Raw genomic sequence first — 27,234 nt, 5'->3', positions numbered from 1 at the left:
AATGACGTTATGTTTATTAATCGAGTAGTTTATAATGTTAAGAAGAAAGCTGCCTTACTTTCAGTAATATAACTGTCATTAATTTGATCTTTTCATAACTTCATTCAATAAGTAAAACCTTCCCATTAACATAGTTGTTATTTAAAGCGCGTAGCCAGCCCTCTTGGTGCTAGGGGACAAAGCGAAATTGTGACCCCGTTTTACAAATCAGAAAAGTAAGGGATAGTTAACGACTGTATTTAATACGTGTGATATCACTGTAAAGGTTGCACACTAAGGACGGAACCATTAGTTAATGTAGCGGCGAAGGTAAGATGTTTGCCGCCCAGGGAAGAGTCTGATGGAAAGGGTATTTCGTAGCGTATATTTTACTTGGTATATGAGGGTGCTTAGATGCAAATAATGGTATATTTTGCCTGCTTGAACAGTAGGCAATACGTGGTACATCTGTTCTAGGTAAGGCTTCATTTATGTTGCTTCGGCAGAGTTTTTAAATTCAAAACTGTGTTAAGATTTCCATCTTTTGACCTACTTTGATGTTCTTTAAATATTGCCAATACATACGACCGTGTTACTATTTTTGCCGTCTTTCCGTTGAACGAATGGGCAAATAATTATGCTTGACGCATACGGTAAGTTTTCAGAAGTTTTTTAGACGAAGTGAGGGAATCACAACTTATGAGTTTTAGTGGTAATCCATTCCAGAGGCGAGGAGCAGCTACTGCGAACAATCTGTCACTCCATGTATGTTTAAGCCGATGTTCTTGGAGTAAATTTATGTTACTGGAGTGAAGACGTCGTATCGGTGTGTATGTCTGGAGCATGTCAGAGATACAGTGTATAACAGGGAGCCAAACCATTCAACACTTGGTAGGTAATTAACAGCGGTTGCCAAGACAAACCCACTAGTGGCCATTAAAGCAGTGTGAAGAATTAGGTTCCATATAAAATATATGGTAAACGATAATAGACATGAACACAGGTTAACCATACAGAGGAAAAGAAGAGGACAAGAAAGAGTGGCAGCAGCTAAGATAGCGTCAGAATCTATTGGTTCCTACAAGATCCCTTTGAGGAGAGGTATGAGGCAAGTTTTCCCACTTGTCCAATTACTGTGTTATGCTTATCGTTTAATAATATAACCAACCATGAACACATTTCACTTCCAAAGTTTCGGTCCTACCTTACGAATGCTTAAGGCAAATTTTATGCTATATTGTGGATGTGACCTCCGCTAAGGGGCATTTGTTGTGCTTGAATATTTAATATTTGATGGATGCATTACTTCGCTCATTTTTTTTTTATAAATCCATTAGTAATTTTGGTTTGTGTAAAATATTAGTAGCTTTACCTAGGCTTGTAGTCGCATACTATCCTGTTTGTGTGTCATAAGTTTCCTTATCATCTTACCATCGTATCTATTCTGATTCCAACATTGCAACCATTTTTGAACGAACTGAACCGCATCAATTTAGATAAAGACAAGAGGGAGATTGGGGTAGATTAGTGGTAAACGCTTTCCGTAAGTGGGAAGTAAACCTAGCAGTATCGCTAACGGTACCACAAGCACTGGAAAAGGAAAGAATTTTAAGGCCGGAGCTAGGGATACACACATCGAGTGTTAGGGGTTATGCCTTTGGCGGGTCTGGAGGAAATCGAATTACATCAAACCTGCCACACAAGATGAACTATCTGTATAATGTGTTCTAGTGTTTGAATGTGTCTTCAACAAAAGGGTGTGACGTTTTACGTGACAACGTAAGGACATCAAACTAAGAATATTAAATTAAAACAGGAAAATTTACATTTCATGAAAAAAATGAGAACATCAGCACCACTAACTTATAAAAGAAGGGCGAATTTTCCAATTTTTCACAACAAAGCGGGCCCGTGCCTCTGAGCCTCCCCCTTCTACGCCGCACCTTTGTTTTACAGTAGCAATAGTTACAGTACCTTTCATGTCGTCGCAGAAAATTTTGAAACTGATAGACCTTTATTTTTGGTTAACTTATAGTCTCATTTATTTAAGATATTTACCGTCACATTTGCCCATTCTTCTTCGACTTCCTTCAAATTCTTGTCCAGTTCTATAGCGATATGTTTAGATCCTAGAGTTTCTTCCAAGTGTTCCTTCAAAGTAAAGTACGAGTTATCCCCTTTCCGTTTGATTCGTTTTACAAGTTCAGTTACTTTCTTTATTCTTGTAGTTGGTTTTTCAATTTCTTCCACGTCGTTTTCCGTAAGAATTCCTTTGCTTTGTAGGTAAACTAAAGCCTCATCGACCCCCAAGTCATTCGACAAACACACCAAAGTCTTATCTAATGCTTCTCTGTATTCCTTGGTCATACCTGCCATCTTCTGGCGTTGTTCCAGAAACGATACCTGACAATGAATAGACGGGATAAAATGTGGAAAAGTCGTGTAACATAGTAATAAACACATAGGCAATCCATCTAGTTGCAGATCCCATTTTGACTTAAATTGGCAGAATAGACTAAACATACTGTTAGAGCCTATGAGACTGACGACTTTGCTTTAGGCGCCCTACCACAGTTAGGGAAGTGTACGTCCGCCGTAAATGTTAACCCTCATCAAAAGACCATCAGTTCAATTATTTTTTTCTCATAATATCGTACGGTAAAACATTGCACACAGTACAGCAGAAAAATAACATAAGCCTAATATGAAGTACATTACAAACGAGATATAGGCCTACTGTCAAGGTGACATACTACATATACAGTATTCATCGATCCGCCCCAAGTGTTCACCTTCAGGAGAAGTGCAAAAAGCAGCAGGAAAACATCTTGTGTGATATGTCTTCAATCATAATCTTTTTACTTTGTGTGGCTTGGATGTTGCAGAGCATGAATGGAGACACATGTCGTGCAAACCTTGGGTTGATTACACTATTTTTATATTATTTAGCAGGTTACGAAAATTATATAATTCTGAGAAAAGAGGATCTGATAGCAAAAATCTACACGGTCATCATACGGAATATTGATGGTGCCATGTAAGGCCAACTTGTCAGTTATCCAGCGATGGGTAGCGTTTCGCTAGTGAGAAGTTCTATCTAGAATATTTTGATTTAAAGTGTAAGTCAATAGGGTAATTATAGGGCAAACGATGGTCGAGATATGCTTGATTATGGTTATTTTCTACTATTTGGTGTAGCTACATCCCAATTATCGAGACTGCAAAGGATCCAGAAAACGGCTGCTCGAATCGTCCATAGGGCGAACAGGTTTATCACTATCACTCTTCCAGTATACTGGAAGAATTACACCGGTTACCAATAAGCCTCCGTATTGACTACAAAATCCTCATTCTAGCTTTTCGTGCCATTAAAACTGGTACCCCAATGTACGTTAATTCTCTCTTACATCAGGAAACTAAATGTAGACCAATACGCATATATCAATGTCAACTTCAGGTTCCAATGTCACATACAAAATCTTTCGGTGACCGTAGCTTTCTGAATGCTGCACCACGTTTATGGAACTCCCTCCCGGTTGAACTTAGATCTTTGAATTCTATTATTTAATTCAGGTGCTGTCGTTAAACTTTCCTTTTTTCTCATCTCTATTAGTTTTTGCACATGCAGCACCCGTTAAGCGCACTAAACAACTTTTGTTGGCGTTTGACCTATATAAGACTAGTTATTATTATTATTCTAAATGTACTTTAGTATCATCCGTGCTCCGCGCCGGCCTACATAGTGATGAGCCCTACTTCGCAAAAGCAATTTGCATAGTTCTGTGTTAAGTTCCACATCTCAGTTTGCACTTTAGGGTGCATCAGTAGCGTCCAGGGGGGAGGGTGGGGGGTCCGCCCTAGGTCCCAGTCAGGAGGGCAGCGCCTGACCACAGCGAAAAAAACTTGCCAAATATAGCACCATTTTCATTTAAGCCACCTACGATGGAACCAAACATTTTCAAAGGTGACACACGATCCATCCCTTTAAACCCATCCCATCAGGCAGTATTTTTTGAAACCGTATTGTTTGTTTACATGGTGCACTACAGAAGTTGACCCTTGGAGCGTATATCGTAATTGTCAATATCTTTTGCAGTCGACCTTCGTACCGTAGACACAAACAAGGATATATATATGAAGCTTGTATATTACTAGAAATGTAGGTAGGTGTCTCGTTACAACGCTGTCTATGAGGATATATTGTATATTGGTTGTGGTGGATATTATTGCTCTGACTTAACTTTAAAAAGCTGTTTGCCTGACCGATTGAAATGATTGTTGGAGCAATAGTTTGATTTAGGAAATCACTTTCATTTGATCCAATCATTCAAAATCATCAATTAATAAAAAGGTTGATTGAATATTGGCCACATTCAGAAATTCAACAATTGGATACTTATCGTTCATCAAAATGAATTACATAAACTATAACTTAAGCAACAAGGAGGAGCACAAAACCAATTGTAGGCTTGAAGCAATCTAGGCCTACTTTACATGTGAGCTTTTATGAAGTAGGTCTATCTCCAAGTGAAACATCCATCCCTTACGAGTACAACCACCCCACCGTTCCTTATATACTGCGCAGCTATGTAGTTAATTGTACAATTTATGAACACAAGACATATAGCAATGTGGCAATTTTCTCAAATATCTCAGAAGCCTAATCTCAAAGGTTATAAATTGATATTTTAATGTAAGCCTCTGGTAAGGCCAGACTACCCATCTTGATCGTGTAATATTAGGTCTAAAGCTCTTGATGAACAATTGCTGACAGGTTAGCAATATCTTTATAAAAAGTTATATCGTCCGATCAATAACATATCTGATGTTGTTTAGCAGCGACTTCAATTTCAAAAGGTGAGTAATAGCTAGTAATATCAATAAGCTTATGCTAAGTTTCAATGTTATCTCCTAATTGTACTTCGATCTGCAGATTTGCAACACCTTGTAAAGTTCAATAATTAACACAGACATATAAAAGGGAGATGGTTTTTTGTGTTTGCGCCAATAGAGTGGTTCTATACACCAGGTGCGTATCCAGGGGGGGCGTTTGGGGCGCGCGCCCCCCGGGTAAGGAAAAGAGGAGAGAAAAAAAGAGAAAAAAAAGGGAAAAGGAGGGGGAAAAAAAGAAAAGGAGGAGAGGAAGGAAGGGAAAAGAAAAAGAAAAAAGAGAGAAAAAGGAAAAGAGGAGGGAGTAGAAGATAGCCAAGACCTCGGGAAGAGAAAGAGGAACAGTCATAGTTAAAGCGCTGATCCATATAATATACACAGGGTAGCCAGTGACAGATCGAAGATTACGGAGGGGGTGTGCGCCTCACCCTACCCCTTACACCGACAACTCCATTTTTGACGTTTCCATTTTTCCTCTCTCACTAATGTATCTATATAAATACTATATATGGTCTATCATAACGCGTGTGTGTGTATGGACGCCTTAAAGAATTGTACAATTGTGCTATATGGACCCAACTGTGGCTGGTCTTGAACTCGACCGAGTCGTCGGGGTACATGACGCATTTCGGGAAGGGGGCGACCGCCCCCCCCCCCCCGAGCAAATTTTCTTTATGACATCGCTAGTAATTTCAAAATAGACAATGCTTAGATGCAACTTACAAGGCCTGGAAAGTGTCATTTCCAGCGATCTGGGAGGCATTTTCGGCCAAATTTTTCTTGTACGCTTCGCGCCAACTCATGGTGGCGCTTCGCTTAGATAGTTTGCCTACAGGCCTCGCCCCTCCCTTGGCAATTACTCGCTACACGCCTGTTCGAATTTGTAAAGCAAAGAGCAGATATAACATCAAATCAGTGAGCATTGAAATGCATGTTCCACGATGAACAGCCTCAAAAACTGTCTATGTGTGTAGTCAAAGGCGTAGGAGCCCAATTGAATTTGGGGGCTGTGATGACTTGCCCGAAAAAAAAGCCAAAATTTTTCGCGCGCTAAGCGCGCGTTCAACATATCAATGCCAATATCATATAAGCAAACATCAGTCATTACAGTGCATGGCATCGTGTACCGAACGGTCCGTGAAAGTTGCACAGTATACCGCTGGATGCTATGTAAACAACGAATTGTCCTATGTAGATGGAGAAAAATCATACAGATCCATTTATGTCAAAACTCTCTTTTACAGTAGTTATGTCGGCCAAGCTTACAACTTTATTTTAATTACCAAGGAGATCATTTTTAAGCTATTCATTGCTATTTATTTTTCTGTCAGTAGGTGCCCGAAAAAGATGGGGAAAACTTTGGTTGCGGGGGGGGGGGGGCTGCAGCCACCGCCTCCTACGGGACCTACGCCTATGTGTGTAGTGTTCGGTTTCGATAATTCCTGATATCGGAAATATCTGCTATTTTTCATTTCCTTCAACCAAGTTTTATAATAGCCATTATAAGAGGTTGCAATATTTCTACACCAATAAATTAACTGTCTCTGAATTTTCCAAAATTTCCTCACCAACATTCTTCATCATACTTTCCTCTACTCGTGCAACTTTGACCTGTCTGTTTGGGGTTCAAGGAGGTTTTTCTATATTGCTTGTCCATAGATTGAATTTTGTGCAACATTATTGGTATGTTTTGAAGTGATTTTATTCACGAGAAATGTGAATTTTTAAATTCTCAACAAATAATGGGCTTAAAACCTTCAAAAGTGGGGCTTTCGGATATTGTGGGCCGTGACGTAGAATCTCCTACAAAAGCAATCATCCATAGGACATGCAATCAGGTCGAACATGATGTGTGACTGGTGACAATCTTCAAAAAGGTTATGGATGGAAAAAAAAAAACTTTTGGGAAATACTTGGTTCTCAGGCAAAAGTGTACATCTGGTTGCTCATTTTCAAGCCTGAGAAGTGCTATTTCCGGTGATCTGGGGGGTATCAAAACCAGAAATTTTCTTGCACGCTGCGCGCCAACCGATGGTGGCGCTCCGCTTAGATAGTAATTCGCGCCCCTCGGGTTAGAAAATCCTGGATACGCGCCTGTACACCTATATCGTTTAAGTGGTTTTCGTAATACAAAATATGATGCGTCTTAAAGACGCTAAGTAGTAACTGATCTGAAGGAGTAGAGAAGAGAATAGAGGGCGCTATGTACGTGCAATATAAGAGTAAAATAATGTAGTAATAATATTTTATGTTCGTGAACGAGGTTGTTTACAAGTGATCAACAAGATGGCGATCTAAAAAATACGAAGAAAACTAAACTCTGGGTTTAATTTAAATCTTTTGGTGGAGATAGCAGCGATTCTGCAGACCAAAATGGTAGCAGAGCGAGGTTAAAAAGCATCAAGGGTAATCTTCGGAGAAAACAAAGAAAATGAACATTGATGACTAATAACGACGGATTTAATTTTATACACCATTGTGAAGCCTGTGAAACGGAGTGAAGTGACTTACGGAAATTCTGGTAAGAAAATAAAGATTAAACATGGAGAACATAAATAAAATAAAATATCGCGGAGAAACCGTAAATATGCGTTAACAAGATCAATAAATGAGCTCTCAGAGTTAATGAGGACTGTAGAGATTCTGTAATAATTGAAGAAGCCCTAGAAAAGTCAGAGAAGATATTCTAGAGTGTAGAGGAAGCCCATTTGGAATTGATTGACTTATTAGAGAAAGAAGAAAAATTTGAAAGTGAAGAAAAGTGGATGATGGATTGTCAAATGGCATATTTGAAGATAAAGAAAGACACAAAGAAACTACTAAGCCTACTTGCAAACAGTAACGGCAAGGAAGATCAAACCCTAATTGCCCCTGTACACACCCCGAGGGAGCAACTGAGACCCACGATGAACACGGCCTAAATGAAAATGAACATGAGAGCATGTTTAGGTCTAACCCTAGCCCTGGGCCTAATCAAAGTTTGAATGCAGAGAACTTGAGCACCCTGTTTGCTCTTATGTCATTACCTCGACAAAACCCGAACCAGCAGTTTGATGGAAACCCCCTGTTCTACCATTCATTCATAGCCAGATTCCAAAACATGACAGCTTTTATAAATGATGATAGTGTTAAACTTAACACGTTGATGGCACTCTGTATTGGTGAGGCATTAGAAGGAATACAGTTTTTGTGTTAAAATCACCCCCAAGATGGTCTAAATAGTGCATGGAGAACATTAATAGGCCGTTATGGAAATTCATCCACTGTGGCCCAAGCATGGATTAACAAAGTAACCAGTAGGGTCCGAGTTGATTCCAGTAATATTCAGAAGTTCTCAGATGACTTAGAGATTTGCCATGAAGCCTTAGCTGCCTTGGATTGTCTCACGGAACTGAATAACCAGGCAAGTTTAAAACAAATCGTTGGAAAACTAACAAGGTTTCTTCAGAATCGCTGGTCCAGTGAGAGTTATAGGATAAAAACACGAACCGACAGAAATGCGACACTGCCGGATGTTGTAAAGTTTTTAAAAACACAGCAAGAGAATTAACAGATCCTGTGTTCGGAAGTTGTAGGGAAGGAGATGGTGCTCCAGGAAGGTCTTCAAACCGAGAAGATGTCAAGAAGACAGAAGATAGGACATTTACCCAACAGAAAATGAACACAACACAAAGACAAACAGAGAATATGGTTTGTATTGGTTGTAACAAAAAAGAGAGTCACAGAGTTTGGGAGTGTAGTGAATTTAAATGCCTAACCATTGATTCAAGATGGGAGTTAGCAGTAAAGTATAAATTATGTTTTAAATGTTTAGGGAGACATTTGGCTAAAGATTGCACAAGAAAAATATACTGTGGGATTGATGGATGCACAGGGGACCATAATCGGTTATTACATAAAACAAAAAAATAAAACCGTTGAACCACAAAACACCAGGGAAGGGGAGAAACACCCAAGTTCTGTCACTGAAAATGTGATTGTCAATATTAATACTACAAATAATTACCTCAATAAAAATTGGGTATGGCACTAAGAGTATTACCTGTTAAAGTTCATAATGGTAAGAAATGCTTAACTGTCAACGCACTACTCGATGATGGCAGTGAACAAACATATATAAACAGTGGTGTTGCTTCTGAGTTGGGAATAGTTGGGAGTCAAGATGAAGTAGTTGTGAGCCTATTGAATGGTAAAGAGGAAAGATTTGAAACTACAGCTGTTGAGTTCAAAGTATCTGGAATAGGTCAGACTAAGAGGCATAAATTAAAGGCAATAACTGTAGATAATGTGTGTGGGGGTTTAGAACCTACAAATTGGTCAAAAGTGTCCAAAGATTGGAACCACTTGAAGGATATTGAGTTCTTATATCCAAGTAAAGGGATTGAAGATATGTTAATTGGAGTGGATTATGCAGAGTTTCATTTGGCATTAGAAGAGCGGGTTGGAAGACCAGGGTAACTGTGGCTAGACAAACACCACTTGGTTGGACATGTGTTGTTCCTACAACTAAGTGCAGTAGGTATTCCTCCTATTATGTGAAACCAAGCTAATACCTTTAAATGTACCACAAAAGAGGAAACTAAAGTTGACCAATTGCTTCAAAGGTTCTGGGAGATAGAAAAAAAAAGGATTGTAAAAGATCAAACATTTCAAACAGAGGAGGATATGCATACTATGAAGTTTGTTAAAGAATGTATGAAGTAAAAATACCATGGAAGGATAATAAAGTTGAAATGCCCAAGGGCAACAGACAGGTTGCAGAAAATAGGTTAAATTACTTGGAAAAGAAGCTATGTAATGATGTAAAATTCAGAGAAATTAAGAGGTGGACCCTGCTAATATTACTGGTCCACAATGGTTTCTTACACATTTTTCTGTAGTTAAGCCTCTCAGAGAAACAACTAAGATACGGATGGTATTTGATGGTTCAACTAAGTGTGACGGTGTAGCTTTAAATTATGTCATCACAAATGGGCCAAACTCCAAAATAATCTTTTTGATGTCCTACTTAGATTCAGGAGTAGGCCAGTAGGCTTGATTTGTGACATTTCGGAATTGAACTTACAAATACTGATCGCTAAGGAAGATAGAAATATGTTAAGATTTCTTTGGTCTAACCTTGAACAGCCCACTAAGCCTGAGGTGTATGAATTTAATAGGGTAGTATTTGGGATTAATGCTGCTCCTTTCATATCACAGGTTATTTCAAAGGAAAATGCAAAACAACATAAAATAGAGTACCCTCTAGCGGCGGAGGCCATTCTTAAAAGTACCTATATGAATGATACTATGTATTCTGTAAATGACACTGATGCTGGAATTGAGTTGTATCGTGGTTTAAAAGAGTTGTGGAGTAAGGCAGGAATGAATGCCACAAAGTGGCTCTCAAATTCAAAGAGGTGATGGAGATAATTCCCCAAGATCAAAGAGTCAAACAAATCAGTCTCACTGAAAATGAGTTACCTTCAGTTAGCACATTGGGGTTAACCTGGTGTTCTGAACAGTGCACCCAAAAAGAGTGAAGTAATTCCTGAAGGGTTGACAAAGCGAAAGGTGTTAAGTAGAATGTCGTCTATTTTTGACCCTATGGGTTTTGTATCCCCTGTATTAATTGAAGGAAAAATTCTTATGCAGGAGATATGGGCCAGTGCGTTTGGTTCGGATGAGTCCCTTGAAGGAGAATTAAGAGATAAAATTAATAACTGGCTTGCGAATCTAGAACATTTGAGCTGTATTAGTGTCAACAGGTGTTTGTGTCAGGATTGGAGCCAAAATATTGAGTTACATACATTTGTGGACGCTTCTAATGAAGCATTTAGTGCTGATATTTATCCGAAGGGCATCCAAAATGGTCATGTTAGTATTAAAATTGTAGACTCAAAAACAAAGGTAGCACCTCTGAAGGCCACATGTGTTTCTTGGCTCGGTTAATGGCAGCAATTTTGAGGTTGAGATTGACTCAGTCTATATAACAGAAGTGTTGAAATATAATCTGGAAGTTGTAATGTTTTGGAGTGACAGTGAAAATACTCTGTGGTGGATTAGGGGTAGAGGTAGAAGTTTAAACATTTGTGGCCTGTCGTGTTAGAGAGATACAACATGTAACTAACCCAAGACAATGGCGGTATGTACCAACAAAACATAATCCTGCGGATATCGCTTCACGACGCACCGCTACTGTAAAGCTGAAAAGTAATCAACTGTGATGGTCTGGTCCTGAGTATTTGAAGGGATCCTCACAGGATTGGCCAGAAAACAAGGTGGCTCCTGAAGGGAACAATCAGGAGCTCAGAAAATGTGTGTCGTATCTTACTAAAATGTCTATTTTTTCACAAACATGTGGTTTGTTTTTAGATCCATGGATCTAAAACCAAACCATCTGTTTGTGAAAACTGGAAATTGGAAATTGGAAAAAGCTATTTAGAGTAATGGCATACGTGTTAAGATTTGTAAGTAATTTTGTTAGCAAATTACGTAACAATAATATGAATAAAGATTTTGTGTTGCATATGTTCACGCCCCTCTTTGGAGAAATGTCCAAGACGTTTGTATCGGACAAATCCTATGGCATGTAAAATACAGCGGACAAGCACATTCGTGGTATAGGCAGAAACGGACTCTGAGGCATGTACAGTTTGCACGCGAGAAGGAGAGTATTACAAACAATTTGGCCAAGACTAAGTAAGTCTCTGAAGAAGATCCTGCTAAAATCCAAACGTTACACCCTCTAATTGGCATTGAGAATCTGTTCTTAAGGAAAAGTATTTCCCCTAGAGGATAAATGATTCGTGCAATATAACAGTCGGAGATCTGCCCCCGTGACCTCCGATTTTTTTACCGATTTTGCATATCATTACGTTTGAATTACGGCGATCGCGTAAGGTTGCACGCATATAGTTTTCCGATAACCATTTATTGCCAAATATGACTCATAATGCCTAAGAAAGACACATGCGCGTAGAAAAAAAAATATTTAATGCATATTAGTAGTAATAAGTTGAGTCTCGTCTATCCAACATGCTCAGTGATTAACCTCCGCCACGTATCACGATCTTGCGCAAGGTTTATTGCTTCCTCGAAATTGTTAATATCAATGTCCTTGAATTGGGACTTTATTTTTCCAAGCAAGGTAGTCACGGGCCTTCCAACTGGTTTAGCAGTATGTCTCAGTCAGTTGCGTAGGAAGGTACTTTTGAGTGGGGGGGGGGCTGAAGACTGATGGCCGGCCTGGGGGAGGGGTCCAAGTGGAGGGGGTGTCCCCCTCCCGTTTGGAATTATTTTACATTTCCAGGTGGCCTCAGATGCAGTTTGGTGCAATATAGCACACTTCAACCCACCCACTCCATTTTGTATATAATTTTGCATTTTCACCTGGCCTTAGATGCAATTTGGTGCTCAAAATGAGATTTTTTCTTATTTGGAAATGAAAAGGGGTTTTCTGACTTGCGAAGCGGGGGGGGGGGGGGGTGGCGGAATGATACTTCCGCCCCTCCATATTTTTTTCACTGGGGGCTGGCGCCCCCAGCCCCCTGGTTCCTACGCCCTTGGTCTCAGTGCTTCTCTTAAAGCAACCTTTGCTGGAGCGTCCTCCTGATGTCTTGCTACATGACCGAAAAATCTCAATCTTCTATGTCCGACTATCGATGACCAAGGTGTTTGGTTGGTTTCTTTGTATAGCTCATCATTTGATAACCAATTATTATTGGTCCATCTAATGTTGAGAATATTTCGAAGTAGTCTCCTTTGAAAAGTGTCAATTTTGCGATCAAGATCCTTCGTTGTGCCCCACAGTTCGCAATTGTACAAAAAAATACTCTTTAATAAAGTCTCAAAATTCCTAAGCTTAATGTTCCGGCTTATGTTTTTGCTTTTAAAAATGCTTGACAGTGTGTTGAAAGCACCGTTGGTTATACCAATTCTTCTGTTAATGTCTTCTTCGCTCTACAGCAAGCTTCCAACATATTTACACTTCTTCCAACTTTCATTTCATTTCCTTTGCTTGTGATTGTAAATTTCTCATTTTTTGTGCAATTGATTTTCAGATTTCTTACTGCCAGGTAAGATTTCTTAATGCATAGGTGGGATGTTATGTTGAAATTTCGTAAATATTGCAGGAGGTATTAGGCCAAGAAAATTCGATAGCAGTTCCACGATCTTGCCGGAGGATGCTTAAAAACCATTCCTAAAACACGATTAAGCCTTAAAATAACTCAAAACTGACCCGAATATTACGTTAAGTGAAATACCTTTTGGGTTTTGTCGCATTCAGAACATCTAACATCTTAAGACGGTTTTTCACAGTTCGTATAGAAGCAGATTATGCGTTCGTGGTGGCATACTCCTATTAGCGTCAATATCAATCCGCGGCAAATGTTCTCCTTCAGGAAAAGTGCCAATTCGGAGCAGGAGAACAACTTTTTTGCTATGTTATCAATTAGGATGTGCTTCTTTGTGGCTTTTATGTTAAAGAACATGAATGGAAGCACATGTGGTTAAACAATTGGGTCAATTGAGGCAATTTTAGACCCCTTTAGGCCTCCAAGGAGCAGCGTAGGAAATTTGTTTACCACTGAGTGGAGAGGTTTGTTTACAAGTGACGAAAAGTTCCGGCTCTCGTAGCAAAAAATCTACATGGTCATGGTACGGAAAATTGATGGTGCCATGAAAGGCCAACTTGTCAGCTATCCAGTGATGGGTAGCGTTTAGCAAGTGAAAACTTCTATCTAGGCTTAGAGAAGACATTACTTTTGTGATTTAGTGTGTAAGTCAATAGGGCTTTTAATGGGCGTATGTTACTTCGTTAGCTTGTCTGGCGGCTATATTGAATTTCGACTTGATGTTACCGCGGTATTTCAGCTGAACATTTTCTCTTATGGTTTGATCGCATGTATATCAATACCTTCTATCGTTTAGATCAACTCGTGTCTCCTAATCGAGGTAGGGATGGTACATATAATGTAAAATGCAATTTCAAATATCATCGAGCGTTGGTTTCTTCCATAGTATACATGCATGTCGAAAGCTATGGCAGGAGAGGTGGGAAGTCGAGACGGGTGGTGGGTCAGATGGGCACACCTAGGTGAGGCTCGTGGGCACGATACCCCAAGTAAAGTGTGCAATGGGCCTTAATAGATATATTTTATGGGAATGCTTAAGTAGTTTATTCTGTAGTATACAAACATATCAACTCCTGCTACCCCCACCCATTCCACCATTGGGAGCATTTCTTTTTTATAATACTGGTTGCTGACAATGACTCGCACCAATCAAAGAATTAAAAAAAAGTCCGAAATCCTTTTCAACATTTTTATTCATTGATACAATATGTTGATGGCTATTAAAAAATAATGTTAATATAAACATGGGGATTATCCGCACAAGTTTAAGTACATGGAAAGGTCATATGAAAAAAAAAAAAATAAGAAGCGGGTTATAGGAAATATTTTCTCACAAATATGCTCATATGATATCAAGCAAGCGCTGACAGTGGTTAAAAGCAAAACAAAGGAGATAAATAAACTGTCCCACATTCACAAATTTTACAATAAACCATTCACCAAAGCCCTCACTCTTTACCACTTCATAGTAGCCTATCTAAATAGGCCAAGAGAGACTGGCTGTTGTATCGAACAAGGCTTAGCATATGCAAGGTTACACTTCAGAAATACCTTCACACATGCGGAATATAAGAAGCAATGTTCCCCCCAAACAAATTATTTACAAGTTCCTCTCTTTAGTGATCAGACTCCGCTCATTACAATTGCAGTGCAGCAATCCTTAATAGGTCAATTGGCCTGGGTACTGTTAGATTTTGAGCTTGGTTCCTAGTGCAAGTGAGGTTCACTGCAGCATATGAACCACAGGGTGCTACCCAAATGTGGGAGTGATCAGCAGTTATATTTTCTTTCTCAATATTTAATGACCAACTGGACAGCAAATAAGGCTTTCTCACTCTGCATGGGAATATTACCAGGTCTAAGGAGTGACTCCAGTCATTACCATTGCCTTGCAGCGATTCTGAATGTGCCAAGAAACCTTAGTGGTATCATCCAGCATCACTAAGAAGCAGAAGATAACATATGAGTGATATCTTTTATACAAGCATAAGCATCACAAGGCAAGATGTGTGCACACAATTTTCTTAAAGTTTGTTAAAAGTCTGCAAATCATAGAATTCCACACAACTGCTACACAAGTACTATGCTACACAAGTACTATGCCACTACATAAAACTATATCGTATTAAAACTATAAAAGATAGATAATAAAATAATAATTAACTTGCACATGAAAGTTACCACAGTTTTTGATATGAAAGGCACACCATCTCTGATGCAATTGCTATGAAAGCCAAACCATGCGTAAAAGTTGGAAGATACCATTTGGTGAGGAAGGACATGAAGTTTATTACCTTGTATCAGTTTGACTATGTAATGAGGTACTAGATATCTATATAGTCAGAATATAATACATGTGTGACTACATGTGTGACTACTGTTAGAATACAAATTGGCAAATGGCAGTGACAAAACTTACAGACACGTATATATTACATATCAAGATCTTAAAATATGTGCAGGTAATTTGCAACTTTGAAATAATGGTTGGCTGCTTGTGGTATGAAAGGATATGATAAGTAAACATAGAAATGAGCGGAATTCTTTAGCAGTATAGTAAAATGTAAAATTTGATAAATAATTGGCTATAATATTCAATAGCTGTCAAGGTAATGAATGCAGAGGTAGAAAAGCACATTTAGCAATAACAAACAAAAACATAATCAAGGTAACAAGGCTGCACAACTAATGAGCAAAATGATCATTTAAATAATGTGAAGGAATATAGTTGTACTGATTATTATGAAAACAAAAGAGAATATAATGTGCATCCACTTTTCATACTGAAAAATGTAATACATTTGTTCTTTTTATAATAAAAATGAAAGAAAGCATATATGTTTTTGGTGACCACTTTGACACTGATACAAATTTATAGCTGTCCAACTGTACAAGTAATGACAAACAGGGAACCAAAGCTAACAGAGTTGTGCATAAAAACAAGCACATAAGTGTGACAACTTTGATAAATGTAATATGGCTGCTCTTGGAAGTACTGTATACCGAATGAAGAAAGGGGAAACAGAAATATATCTATTAAATGAAATGGTATAATTATGTGAACTCTTTGAAACTGTCAAAAGTAACATGATAGTGCTACTGCTAGAAAGCATAAAATCAAGTGATACAATGATTACATTACAACCATAATTCTACAGTACTACAGTACTTACAGGAAGACTTGCAAGAAAGCAAGGCGACCTTTTCGGCAAGGGTTAACCAAAGTTTAAAAAAGCATCTATAGGATGCGATTGCACCCACCAAGCAAGCGTATTTCATATTGCGTTATGTATGGTTATTATAAGTGTAAGAAGTTAACATTTCCGCAACACAAGATGTGCAGTGAACATATGCATATATAAAAGCTTTGATAAATATATATAATTTTGATCTCTTTTAAAGCAAATGTACAGGAATGCTATTAGCAGTTTGTAGGCAAGTTATAGAAAATGGCAATAACTTAATAAATGGGTGTGACCACTTTGGCAAATAGTAACATAAAAGGTGTTGTGCAAAGGAAATGGAATCATTTTGCAAGACAAGTCATTAGAAGTAGACCCAATGGTAACTTGTTTTGATGTAGTTAAATGCACTGCTTCTTATTGTATATACCAATTACAATAACAATAATAAAACCTTACTTTGTGAAACACATTATTCTTTCTTTTGACAATATCTTTCAATGAATGCAAGATATTTAAATACAAAAATGAATACCCCCCCCCCAACAAAACCATCTTCAAACAGAATGCTTAATCATTTATGGATAGATCTTTCCATGGAAGAGTTCACTGTGTTCAAAACTGAAAGTTATACTACTACTTGTTTTAACATATCCATCTCAACTCTCCTTCTACCCCTCTACGGAAAAAAACAGAGTGAAGACTCTGTATGCAGTTACTTGTTGTGTGGAAAATCAAATATTCATTGTTTTCTTCCTGCACTGGGCAATCTTTAACCAGTACTAACAAGTTGAAAATTTTTGGTTACTTGCTTCAAAACAATACTAAAACAAATTATCTTTACCAAGGAAACACGTTTTGGTCTCCGAAATAAGATGCAGTACTTTATCAAATAGACAAAATTCAAGCATTTGCAGGATGAGTACTTTACAGTGGTAGACTTTTATACCACAACATTGGACGGAAATATGTGACAGACAGGAAAACTGTACTTGTAATGTGAAGAGAGACAAATCACAAACAAACAGTGGTGACGTGAAAGGCTAGATACTGGAGTGACGATGAAGTATTATTATTGATATGGCCAATGATAAGGCAAACAGTGAGAAGAATACATGTACAAGAGCCACAATAAGCTGACAGGCTGGTAAAGAGCTACCGTGTTTAGTACATGTATACAAACACAGAAATCTGAAACTGAAATGAAGCAGTGTTACTTTTCTGAATTCTGTCACTTCGAATTTAGTGGTGAAAATTATGGAGTCAGAAATCAGAAATGACAATTGGCATAGCTGAAATAATCACCAGTTATTACCAGCCTGTTCAGCCTTTTATGATAAACAATGAGCTGCCTCCATACAAGATTGTTTATTTTAAAGATTTCTTAAAGCTATCAACAACCAACCTGAATGCTTGACAACGGTGATCATTATGAAAGCAAATCTTGCTAAAATAAAAAAATAACCAGTTCCAAAAATGTTGACTGAAGGTTGGAAGAGGTTGATATGTGTTATTAGTATGAAGGCAACCCATTGTGGTTTTCATACACTACTTGTAAACTTACTATCATACAAGTAGACTATATGCTTCTGCTCATACTGTGGAAAGAAAAAAATAAGTAAATGTTTATGAGTGGCAGGCCCAAAAAGCAGGCACTCAAACAAAGGCAGCAATAACAGTATGCAAGTGACAATAGTTTCATGAATTTTGTCGGCACTAGAACATCACACGACAGTACATTCTCTTCCATGGGACCTGTTGTGTCCTCTCTGTTAGGGTGGTTCATTTCCTGGGGGTTTGGAATATTTCTTCTGACTGGCAAATACAGTCATCATTATATATACCTAGTTCTCTCAAGTTGATGACCAACTGAACGTGGCGTGGAAGTGTCTGACCAATATGCCAGTAGCGAGATTTACTCTGCAGGCACCTTTAAATTGCCCACTTGTTTTACTAGGATGCAAAGTTTTGCATGCACTTTCCTTAGGCATAGCAATGGATAACTACAAGCTTATTCACAACAATAACTACATCACTAAAACAGCAAAGAGCTAAGATAATAACAAAGTATAATATAAAATGACACTTAATGGGCTTAGACTAGCCTATATAAAATGTAAACAGCAAGCACTAGCATAGTACTACTACTTGGTCTGCAACTAACTAAAGATAGGCAAGGCTATGGCATTATCAAACAGTGACTCGGTCTCAGGATATGTAGGTCTGTATCCTATTCCTAGCTCATACCCTATACCCCAAACCTGGCTATAGGACTGCCCTCAACTCCTACATCATACAGGAGGCTAATGGCTGGCCTTAGAAATTAACCCAACAATATGCCAAATCCTAGGTTTAGCCTACTTAGATTAGAAAAACATGTCTGAAATGGTATAGGAATAAGTTAGGCTATTGCTTGTACTTTTGTAAATGGTATTCATCAAGAAAGTTTGAAATACTAGTAGGACTTCAAAAACACCACACAACAGCTAAAGTTCAAGATCTGAACTTGGCTATAATTTAGAAGTAGGGACACCGAACTATGCAGGTAGCATTTAGAATCAAAGATACCTAACTAATAATAAACAAGGAGGCTGTAAGCAGACAGATTTGATTTTGAGATAAGAGGAATAGGCCTAGGTAATAACTATCATTACTATTAGGGAGTGTGTCACTAATGCTAAGTAAGTACCCTATTACTAGGCCTAGTATTTTACCAAAACACTATGTAGGCCCACGCACTCCTGGGGCTTACCCCAACTCATATTCATAATTTACCCTGTGTTATGTGTACGTACTACTACAATAACAAGGTAATAGGCTAGGCTACTGACAAATACATGTGTACTCAGTAGCTTTGTTAATGCGATTGCGAAGCCTAAGCACTGATCGCTTCGTGTAGTGTATACGATAGGATAAAAGTAAAAGACCCAAGCAACACGTTGAAGGTCTCATTTTCAGCAGGCCAAAAATAACCTCATTTAACTGTGAAATGCAGTGGTGGTATATTGTATAAAAAATGTTTTATACTAGAAAATACACTCTTTAGTACAACTGGTGACTTAAGACGGCAATGTCACAGATAACATCGGAGCTAAAATTTAGATACTCACCTCACTAGTAAGTAACGTTCATTTATTCGTCGTCAACCGTACCCCAGCAGTTTAGGTCCGTCAAAACTCGGATATTCTCGGGTAAAGAAATGTTCTACGTCATATATGAAGTAAGTTAACGCTTCCTAAATTTATGGAAATGCATAATTCCGACAATTTACGTATGTGGTGTCGATTGGATTCGCGCAACTTCGTAATCCGGAGGAGAGTAGTTTTTACTAATTCCGGTAAGACTTCTCGTGGCTAATAATTGCGCAAAAACGGATTTTTTCTTGAGGTTAGATCTCCGACTGATAAAAAAAAACAAATGAATTTCCACTGAAACGTCAATTGGGAACCAACTCTGTCAAAAGGAAATAAGATGAATGACAGAGCTTCTTCTTGGCGAAATCTCAATGTTCAAAGATATCGACGTACATGACTATCGAAAATTGCAATAAGCGACAGTATTGTACTAGCTAGTAAGTCTTGCAGGGCCGCCGCAATCAATTGGTCTTATTATTGTAGCGCCGAACGTGGTCCACTACTCAGTGAAGAGCAGAGTCATACGAAATGATGAAGAGAGGTAGCATTAATTTTCTCAAATGAATTTATTCATCCATTATTTACAGTCGATGACGGTTGATCGATGAGTCGAACAAACAGCAGCGCGGTTTTACAAAACACTCCTTACTATTAATATTACTCACGCGCATGAAAGCCGCTCGTAAAACAACACTATTGACTGAGTATTAGCCCACTGTATGTTCAATATATCAGAGGCTTCTCGTGAGCAGGGCTTTTCTATGAGAAACCTAAACGAGCTAACGAGCAAATGACTCATGAGCAGGAAACTAATATCAAATCTATCGTGAGAAAACATGAACTGAGCAAATTTCTAATGAGAAGGTCTCTCGTGAGAATAGTGTAAATGAGCAATTTCTCGTTAGAAGATTTCTCGTGAGAAAACCGTGAATGAGTAATTTCTCGGAAGAAGGTTTCTCGTGAAAAAAAACTGTGAATGAGTAATTTCTCGTGAGAAGGTTTAGTCTCGCGAGAAAGTGGGAATGAGCAAGTTCTCGTGAGAAGGTTTCTCGAAAGAAAACTGTAAATGAGTAATTTCTCGTGAGAAGGTTTCTCGTGAGAAGGTTGAACTCATGCAGGTAAATCAGTTTATTGTTTAATACGTAGTCTAATAGGCTAAAATTAACTCAATTGAGAAATAATGTATCATTGTTGACGTTAGGCTAAAAAATTGATTCATATAACAATTTACAAGACGATAATTGGTTAATCTAGAAGAAAATGATAGCACAAATAATATCTGGATTAAATAACACAACTTCTCTCTTTCGTCAATGTAGCCTAGTAAAGGGATTTCCGTACAAGCTGTTGTAATCTAAAATAGTAGAAATACCCTGAAAACGATTATCATTTCTTTAAATAATACCGCTGTTTAATATCTGTTCATAAAATATCTAGTTATTACCACGAATAACGTTATAGCTCAAAGTTTCAAATGAGTACCTCTGTAATTATTTCCGCAAGGCTCTCAAACTAACACTGTATAATTTTACGTTGCAGCCTACCGCATTATAACAAGCCTAGACAAGCTAAGTTTCAATTCTAAAGTTCACGTTACGGGAAAATCATACTTTGCTAATTAAACAATCAAAAAATATACCTCCGAGATATCAATTAACGATTCTTGGGCTAACAAAACTGTTACAGATTGGCTTCCTATTAATCAGAGTAAATTTGGGCACAGAATTAAGCTAAAAAATAAGGGGTTTATTTTATCAAATCAGCCTACTCACACGAAATACGTCTTACCCGGCTGCTGTTCGTCTCCTCGAATGATCGCACATGTCTTACACATTTAGCCACAAATATTATGAATATCTTCTTGTATAAAGCAAACTTGAAGTGAAGCCAATGCTTTGCTTGCTTGCTGCTATGCGTCATATGGTAGATTCTTTGGCATAAAGTAAATCGCCTTGCAATTTATAAAGAGACCGTGTGTATACCTTTTTCGGCCAAATTGACATAAAGGGTAAAATATTGAAGAAAGCGAATTATGTAATCATGTCCTGTCACGACTTTAAAGTCAGATACTATTAAAACAGTTGATGTGACAGAACGGACTTCAACAATTATACAACACTTGTTCAGTAGTTGATGAGTATAAGTGCTAAATACAAAATGTTTTATAAGTAGCTCCTCTCTGAAGTAGGCATCAGAAGGGTATTGAAAATCTGATATTTTATAATAAAGAAAAAAACTAGTTCAGCTTAGCGACATGATGCTTATGATTTGTATTAGCTCCCTCAGCATCCTCTAGCTCCAAGGACATAGATGCAGGAAAATGTTTGGTAAGGGAAGGTCATTTGAAATGATAAATTTATTTAGGGCACGTATGTAATCAATTAGTTCAGATTAGTCGATGTTTTCATTGTTTGTCATGTTTTCTAACACGAATTGTTATACCTCTACAGCAGGGGTGGCCTGAGTCTTAAAACCGGCCAGGGCATTTTCCACCTAAACTGGCCCATTATTCATGAATATGCTACTAACATAGTGATCGTTGTCCTAGGTGAGGGGTCTAAGGGAAGGGGGACCCTTTGAGATTTTTTTGAAGTTAAGGAACGCCTAGTTGCAAAATGGTGCTATATTTCTCAAATTTGTAGCTAACAATAATCATTAAAAAATGACCCAAAAATAATTTTCCAGCTGCAACACTTGATTAAACTGAGGAACGTTAAAAACGTAAACAAAAGTAGACAAAAGAATATGGTTATGGTTTAGACTGGATTTTATATAGTTTTTCAAGCATATTGTGACAACGTGCTTGAAAAAAATTGAAAAAACCTAAATAATGATGGGTTAATTGCCCAATAGCACGTTATTTTGTTCTGAACTATAACATACTAACTAACATGGGGATTTCATTAGCTGATTCCCACAGTAAAAAATAGATTTCTACACAGTCCGTCGGTATTCTATTAACTACTGTGAAAATGGGCTGTAAATTTTAACAGGCTTCCCATCCCACCGGCCCACAGGGCCACCGGCCCACGGGGCATTGCCCAAATGCCCATGTGGCCAGTCCGCCACTGCTCTACAGTTACGCCTAGATTACAATTCATTAGTCACTCCAAAGACACTCTTGAGGGTTACCGTAATGGGTGATGAAAAGGATGAATTTTGACAGAGGCATTAAAATTTTGTAAATATCTGTAAATGCTGCAGTTTATGGGGATTTCCTCTACAGTAGTTATAACGCTACTGAGACATACACACAAAACATTAACAAACCAAAGCGTGTTGAAGTATACTAATGCACTACAACATTTTTATCCCCCACTGATTTGCTAGTTTAACAACCGGTCATCTACGCATAAAACCAACATATTAAAGATCTCAAGACGTTTATGATCGGCTTAGTAGTATTTAACTAAACCAAAATGTAGGATTTAAAGACGATCTTGCCTAGAGAAGAGAGGACAAGGAAACAATCAATATAACGTTGAATAGCGGCCATCATGCAACAGTCTCTGCGTGGGTGTTCCACGCTACGGACCACACGCGCATGCTCATTAAATAGGAAAATAGGTGACGTCCTAATTTCAACCCATTACTATACACTGTTTGGGCACCCGAAGATAGAATTTGACAGGGGAAACGGCTAAAAATTCGTCAACGTGCTGTCTCAGCTTCACTGTCTTATGGAAAGGATCTTACTTTACTAGACTAGGTAAAAAAAACAAAGCTTTAGTATGAGAACGAATTATGTTAGTGAGTGACGTACCTTATTAGCTGCACAGTCAACAGCTGGATGCCATGTTACACGGCCGTTACATTTACTGACATAATGTTAAGCGATAAGATTACATAGTTCTCAAGTTTTCAGAAGCGAAATGCTGGTCCATCACTGATCTGTCCTTTGTATGTCTGTGGACTAGGGAAAGGGTATTAGGGGAGGGCTATACTTGGAAGGTACCCTTTGGTATAATTTAAATTCTCGTGATGCCTATGTGCATAAAGGTGGCATTTCCTTAGGAATTTGACCAACACAGTTGGCTTAAATGTTTCTAGTTGTCAATATTTACCGAATGTTGACTGGGAAATTTGGTTTAAATAAATTCTACATTGGCAAAAATATGTCAGCTTTCCATTTAACGAACAAGATTGAATAAGCATGATAATGGTCCATGGTGTCAATTATTCAGAAAATCAGACACTCATACTTTGGAAAGGTATTTGAAAAGGAATTTAATGAGCTGGAAAACACTTGATAGCCTATAGCTAATCTGAAGTAGGCCTTTATTTAAGCAACTTTGTTTATCGAAATGGCGAGTTTCTCGGAGGTTTGTGTGACTAAATACGGATCGCTTGGGAGCTATGGATTAATTAATGAGACGAGAATATTAGCTAAATACAAAATTGTTACCTAGTGCTAATAACCTCCTTTAATTTAATCATATCGTAATCTAGGCTATACTTGTAGCAATCAGTCCGAACAATGAAACCACATACAAAAGTTAAATAAAGGATCAATATTATAACATGTGTGATTTGAGTACTTACCGTATTTATCAGTTTCAAAGTGGTCGATGCTCTCACAGGACACGACTGATTCCGCTGCGCTGATAGTGCCACGATGCACACCAGGATGAATATATATAGGTAATTGGTGTAAACAAAATTGACCCAGTAACTTATCGTATGACATATAATAGAGAGGGCGCCAAGCATCGAACCACAAATTCATGTACTGTAGTGGCAATATGCTGAGGACAGCATTTTCTACGTAAGTGTATAACTAACAAATGCTATATCATAAAATATTAATGATCAATAATTGGTTGGGAATTGCTATATGTTTCCAAATCATTTGCGTACTTGTTAAGAATATGATTTGAACAAAACAGAGGCCCCTATAATTTTTATTAATTTTTATTTTCTTACTTTTAAGTTACCTTCACAGATAGTGGTACAGCCATTCAGAGGTTAGGGGAAAATGACACGTCAGTGGCACATTGATATACCATATGACATTGTGTTGCTGTACTATTCATTTTGCTCTGAGTTTTGTTCCTTTCTACCCCTCACGTATGTTCTTTTTACTTTATTGTACTTATTACTCTTATCTTTAAGAGTTTAAGGATCTAACTGATGTATTCTTATCAGTATTCATGGTAGCATTTGATAGAAATGTCGAGACATTGAAGTGCACCTTTTATCAATGCTAGTAGTTTTACATGTTATTAACATAGCCTTAAGCTGTATGTAACCTGTATGGTACATTGTCATTTGATTATGGTGAAGCCACTGCAGCCATGCCCAGGAACGAGGTGGTTCCATGGTGTCAAATTACTTAGCAGATATAACCTGTACAGCATAGATTAATTAGATGGGTTGTTCCATTGGAAGATGGGTTGATTAAAGTAGCTACACATCAGGCTGCGTAGTAGACCCCCTAGAAAGATCTGGGTGCACAGGATTGGCGGAATTGTTTAGGTTACCATTGCAATCCTATACCAGGTAGAGATATTGTTCTTCGTAGCTATATACTGCCTTTGCAGTGGTAATGTGTGGGTACAACTATATTGAAACCTTTTGTTTTAATAATAAGTCTTAAGCTAGCTCCGTAGTTCATGCAGGGAAATGTTGCTAGTCTAGGGGTGCACAGAGGATTAAGATGTTAGAATAAATATTAACACTTCTGTGTGCAGCTGTGTGGGTCATGTCAGTTAGTCTGTTCGATATGTTTGTTGGTCTATGCATGAGTGCGTGTTATCTGTAGATTGATTAGGTTTATCTGTTTATCAATAAATTCATTATGTTGCACTAAGGTGGATATGATATTGAAGAGAGCTGTAAAGGACAATTATGTTCTGGATTAAAGGGTTGTAAATAAACATTGCTATACCTTATGACATTGTGTTGCTGTACTATTAATTTTGCTCTGAGTTTTGTTCCTTTCTACCCTCAGGTGGCCTTTATATTGGCTCATACCTAGGTCACCCGAATCCCGTCGGTATCAATTTGGCGGCACCACCCAGATAAAAACTGATGGCATACTGAGGAGCAGGACTAAGGTTGCTCACCCAGAAAGATGGCGACGGTTGACGAGCTTCTTTGCGAGATCCAGACTAAGCTGCATCTGTGCACGGTAGATCAGCTGGAGAGTGTTGGTCTGGGAATCGCCCTTCCCGAGACTGACCGCATCAAGGCAAAGACGAAAGGTCGAGTCGGTCTTCTGGGATTAATCAACCGTGACCTGAGCAGTGAGGAGCTGGAGGAGTCGGAAGACCAGGGCCTTGAAAAGTTGGAGGAGGTGAGAGAGGTCTTGCTAGGGGAGATACCAGAGCAAGTTGACGACAAGTCCAGCCAAAAGGTGGGTACACATGAGTCCTCTTCCGACCCGACAAATACCAAAGTGTCACAAAACCACAGAGAGTACATCCGCCGGGACTTTAAGATCTCAGGGCAGATTGCTGGAAGTCAGCAGAAGGATGAGCTGGGTTTCACCATTCCTATCCACCAGATAGAAGCTGGGCTCCGGAAGGGATACCCAGAGGAAGAAGCGGTTGAGGCAGTTATTAGAGCTACCAACCCAGGCCTGAATCTCCGGGGTATCTGGAAAGCAGACGGATATAACCTTACCAAATCTTCGTCGGATCCTGCGGTCACATTATCAAGAAAAGGGAGCCACAGAGCTCTACCACGAGCTGAACAGCCACACACAAGCACCCAAAGAGACACCGAAGGAATTCCTTGTAAGGGCCCTTAGTAATCGGCAGCGGATTTTATTCGCCTCGAAAGAGAGTGAGACCAGCCAGCGATACGAGGAGCCGTTGGTGCAGGCCATGTTCCTTCATGCAGTATCGACTGGGCTGACAAGTGAGTCGATTCGGGCCGACCTGAAGCCTTCCCTAGAGAATCCATCCATCTCTGATGAGCTCCTCTTGGAGAAACTAAACAAGAGCGCCAGTAGTGAGACGGAGCGGGTGAAGAAACAGTCCAAAACGAAATCATACCAGGCAGCTCATGCTATCGAGGAAACCTCGAAAAAGGTAACAAAAAAGGGAATCACAGCCTACCCCCTTGAAGAATCCCTAAATAGTTTAAGGGTAGACATTGAGGGTCTGAAAGAGCTAAAAATACAGGAATCCTTGAGCAGAGACAGGCCAGCTAATTACAAAGGGAAAAGGGGCTGCCCTAAGAGTAAATCAGAAAATGTGAGTAATCGGTGTAACCACTGCTTCCGATGTGGAAGTGGTGAGCACTATGCCCGAGGGTGTCGACAGAGGCCACCGGGAAACGAGAGAGGGTCACCTGTAAGGGACGAGGGGGACCCCAACAGTAGAACAGTCATTTGGTGATAGACATAAGAGTCCCAAGCAACCTCCCACTGCACCACCCCACTTGACCCTTAAAATGTTTGAAAAATTAGAAGGATTGGTTGGTAATAGGTGTATTGTGAGGGCTTCTCTCAATGGGTTACCAATGGATGTGTTGTGGGACACGGGTTCCCAGGTGTCGATAATCAAAAAGGATTGGATTCAGGAGAATATGCCAGGGGTCATATTCAGAACCGTGGAAGAGCTCCTGGATGGTCTTCACCTGGACCTAACGGCCACAAACGGGATAGAGGTACCATACGATGGGTGGGTAGCAGTAAGTTTTGCCGTGGGTACATGGTGAAATAGAGGTACCCATGTTGGTCTATTCAGGGGAGATGGATAACCCACTCGTGGGCTACAACGTTATCGCCCATTTTCTGAATGGCATAGGGGGTTCGGAGTTGAGTGAAAATGATCTTCACTCTGCATTTCCTGGCAAAGGGAAAATTACCCTAACACCAATGGTTAGCGTTGTAAAATAGACCGACAGTGTTCTCCTGGCCAGTGTCAGATCGCCCCCTCGTTATCAGATAGTAAGAAGTGACCAGACCCATTTCATTGAATGTAA

General features: G+C 38.8%; 1 protein-coding gene across 1 annotated transcript in view; it reads right to left on the bottom strand.

The window, feature by feature from the left end:
• The window catches only part of LOC139980079 (uncharacterized), a 33,313-nt gene extending 9,416 nt beyond the window's left edge, over positions 1-23,897 (bottom strand). The window contains exons 1-2 of the mRNA XM_071991485.1: positions 23,845-23,897; positions 2,038-2,382 (exon numbers count right to left, since the gene is read on the bottom strand). Of these exons, the coding sequence (XP_071847586.1) occupies positions 2,038-2,355 (318 nt within the window). The 5' untranslated portion in view covers positions 2,356-2,382; positions 23,845-23,897. The remainder of the gene's footprint in view (positions 1-2,037; positions 2,383-23,844) is intronic.
• Between the last annotated feature and the right edge of the window lie 3,337 nt (positions 23,898-27,234).

The sequence above is a fragment of the Apostichopus japonicus genome, chromosome 1, assembly GCF_037975245.1.
Source record: "Apostichopus japonicus isolate 1M-3 chromosome 1, ASM3797524v1, whole genome shotgun sequence".
NCBI classification, from domain to species: domain Eukaryota; kingdom Metazoa; phylum Echinodermata; class Holothuroidea; order Aspidochirotida; family Stichopodidae; genus Apostichopus; species Apostichopus japonicus.
Note: the sequence above shows the minus strand (reverse complement) of the source record. Positions and strands in the feature narration are given on the sequence as shown.